Below are 2,321 nucleotides of genomic sequence, written 5' to 3'. Positions count from 1 at the left end.
TTTTTTTTTTTTTTTTTGCCAAGCTGCGACTGTTTATTAACTGACCAGATTACAAAAATACCACGGGCAACACCTTAGTTCATCCGTCTAATAAGCCTGTTTATCTGGTCTTCCCTGTTGCCAGCATCTCCACCTTCCACAAAATGAGTTGTCTTTTTCTTCATTCCACCTCGTGGAGAAGAAAATTTGAAGGGCCACAGGAAGTTATTCGCTTCCTTGAAGCGTTTTCCAACTGTATAGATTTCATGAATTAGATCCTCCATGCAGATGATGCCTTATTTACCGAGAGACCGAGCAATCAAGGAATTATCTGTCAAGGCAATTCTCTTCTTATGAATTTTGCCATAGCCGCGTTTGTAGATAAGCTCATTTACTGACTTCAGATTGGGGTACCCCCATGCAATGTATGGTTCCACAATCCTCAGCATGTTGATTGAAGCCTTGTTGAGCTTAACGAAGGTGCCGTTGAAGATCTGCCGCAGACGAAGAAGCTGCAACACCTTGCGCACCTTTGGGCTTACACCATTGATACCTCGGATTCTGATGACGAACGCCAGCTTCGGTTCAGCGGGCACGTAGAAGTTCCCAGCTTTCTTTGCCATCCTGGCCATGCGAATCTCCGTCCGGTACATCTGCCTGTACTCCTGTGATAGTACTTTGCCTTCTCATAAATGAGCTTCCTCTGGGCCCTTCGCAGCGACTTCAGGGCAATCTTCTTCCGAAGGCGCTTCACCTTCAACTCTGCGAAATTTCTTCGCTTTTTCTTCAGGGTTTCTGGCACAGCAGGAACCTTCTTCTTCTTCAGGGTTCCTGGCGCTGCAGGAACCTTTTTCTTCTCCGGCACAGCCTCCATGGTTCCAGGCGGAAAAAAAAAAGAGGAAATAGTGGTTGTTTTTTTAACTGGATTCAGAAGGAGAAGCTCCCAGGGAGGACAACCTCCAACTCTGGTATTTTCTTTGGCTTGCTGCATTCACTTGGCCAAAAGTTTAGCATGTTCTGCTGCTTCCTCCTTGTTCTTTGGTCCTGGGCTGCTTACCCTCTTTGTTTAAGGGTTTTCTGACCACATATAATGGGCATCATCTGTAGAGAGAGTGGAGAACTTTCCAATTCTGCTCGCTCTTGTGGGCCCCAACTGCTGAGGCAGAGTGGCACCTGCCAGTCCAGGACTTTCTCTCCTTTTGTTTTTCCCACAATAACCAAATTGAGAACACTCAGGTTGGCATCCACAATACATTCCCTAACAGATTCACACTTCTCTCTCGCTCTCTTTGGTCTAGAACGAGGGTGCCCCTTATTCACCAGCACTTTGCAGAGGGTCAAGACACCTTGCTTCATGGAAAACCTTGTATCTGGACCACATAACCCTTCCACTCTTCACCCAGAGCACCAGCAGCTACTTCTTCTCATGGGCAGTATGACACTTGTGGGATTGTCCCCTTCAAGGAGTTCCTGGCAGCTGGCGGCTGGAAAGAAACATTCATCTTCATCTTGATGCAGCTGATGCCCCAGAGATCCCATGAAAAATAACTGAATTTTATTTTATTTTTGGTCAATTGATTTTCTTAGCACATTTTATTCTATTTATCTTAATTTTTATGTAACTTATTTTAAAATTATTTTTATTTTGTGTGTATGAAGTGTCATGCCTATTGCCTATGGAAGCAAAAATAAGGCATTGGATTCCCAGAAACTGGAGTTACAGATGGTTGTGAGCTGCAAACCCAAGTCCTCCAAATCCAAGTTAAGAGCAGAAAGTGCTCTTAACTGCTGAGCCATCTCTCCAGCCACAAATAGGCTATGTTTTGAAGTGAGCATGATGTCACTGACTTGAGATGACATCTTTATCATATACTGAATTCTGTATATATTTTGCCTTTGGACATTTTCTTTGGGCCAGTGATCTAGCAGTTCATGTGTACCCGTTGAAATCTGTGGTATAGTTTTCTAACCTGCTATCCCCTGTCCTGCTAGCTCTCCTTTCAACAATGCCCTTGGTTTACTTGCTCATATTTTCATGTGAATGCCTTGCACGGGGGAACGTGTGTTTCAGCCTGTGCTTTGCTGCCAGCTCTGTCACAACCTAAGATGGCTATGATCAGGGATGCAAGAAGCTGTGGTTTGCAGAGGGAAATGCTCTGGCTCATGCCAATGTGACTCATGATGTAGGAGCTGAGTCATCCGCTTTGGCTGTCACTCTGTATAAATTGCTTTGTTTATACTATGGTAGTAGAGGGCGAAATTAGAATACAGAATTTATTACTATTATTATTATTATTCTCGAGTTCAATGTAATTCAATGGAGAAATTCCATTCCAACCTAA

At 43.9% G+C, this 2,321-nt stretch overlaps 1 protein-coding gene across 1 annotated transcript; it reads right to left on the bottom strand.

The window, feature by feature from the left end:
• LOC126507805 (60S ribosomal protein L7-like) lies at positions 1 to 853 on the bottom strand. The gene is given in 2 exon segments (XM_050152579.1): positions 1 to 646; positions 649 to 853. Coding segments are annotated over 2 exon segments (777 nt in total). The 3' UTR covers positions 1 to 74.
• Between the last annotated feature and the right edge of the window lie 1,468 nt (positions 854 to 2,321).

This window comes from Alexandromys fortis, unplaced genomic scaffold (assembly GCF_014885135.2).
Source record: "Alexandromys fortis isolate MF-2015 unplaced genomic scaffold, M_Fortis_MF-2015_v1.1 scaffold_54, whole genome shotgun sequence".
NCBI classification, from domain to species: Eukaryota; Metazoa; Chordata; class Mammalia; order Rodentia; family Cricetidae; genus Alexandromys; species Alexandromys fortis.
The sequence above is the reverse complement of the archived record's forward strand: the minus strand, read 5'-3'. Positions and strand labels throughout refer to the sequence as shown.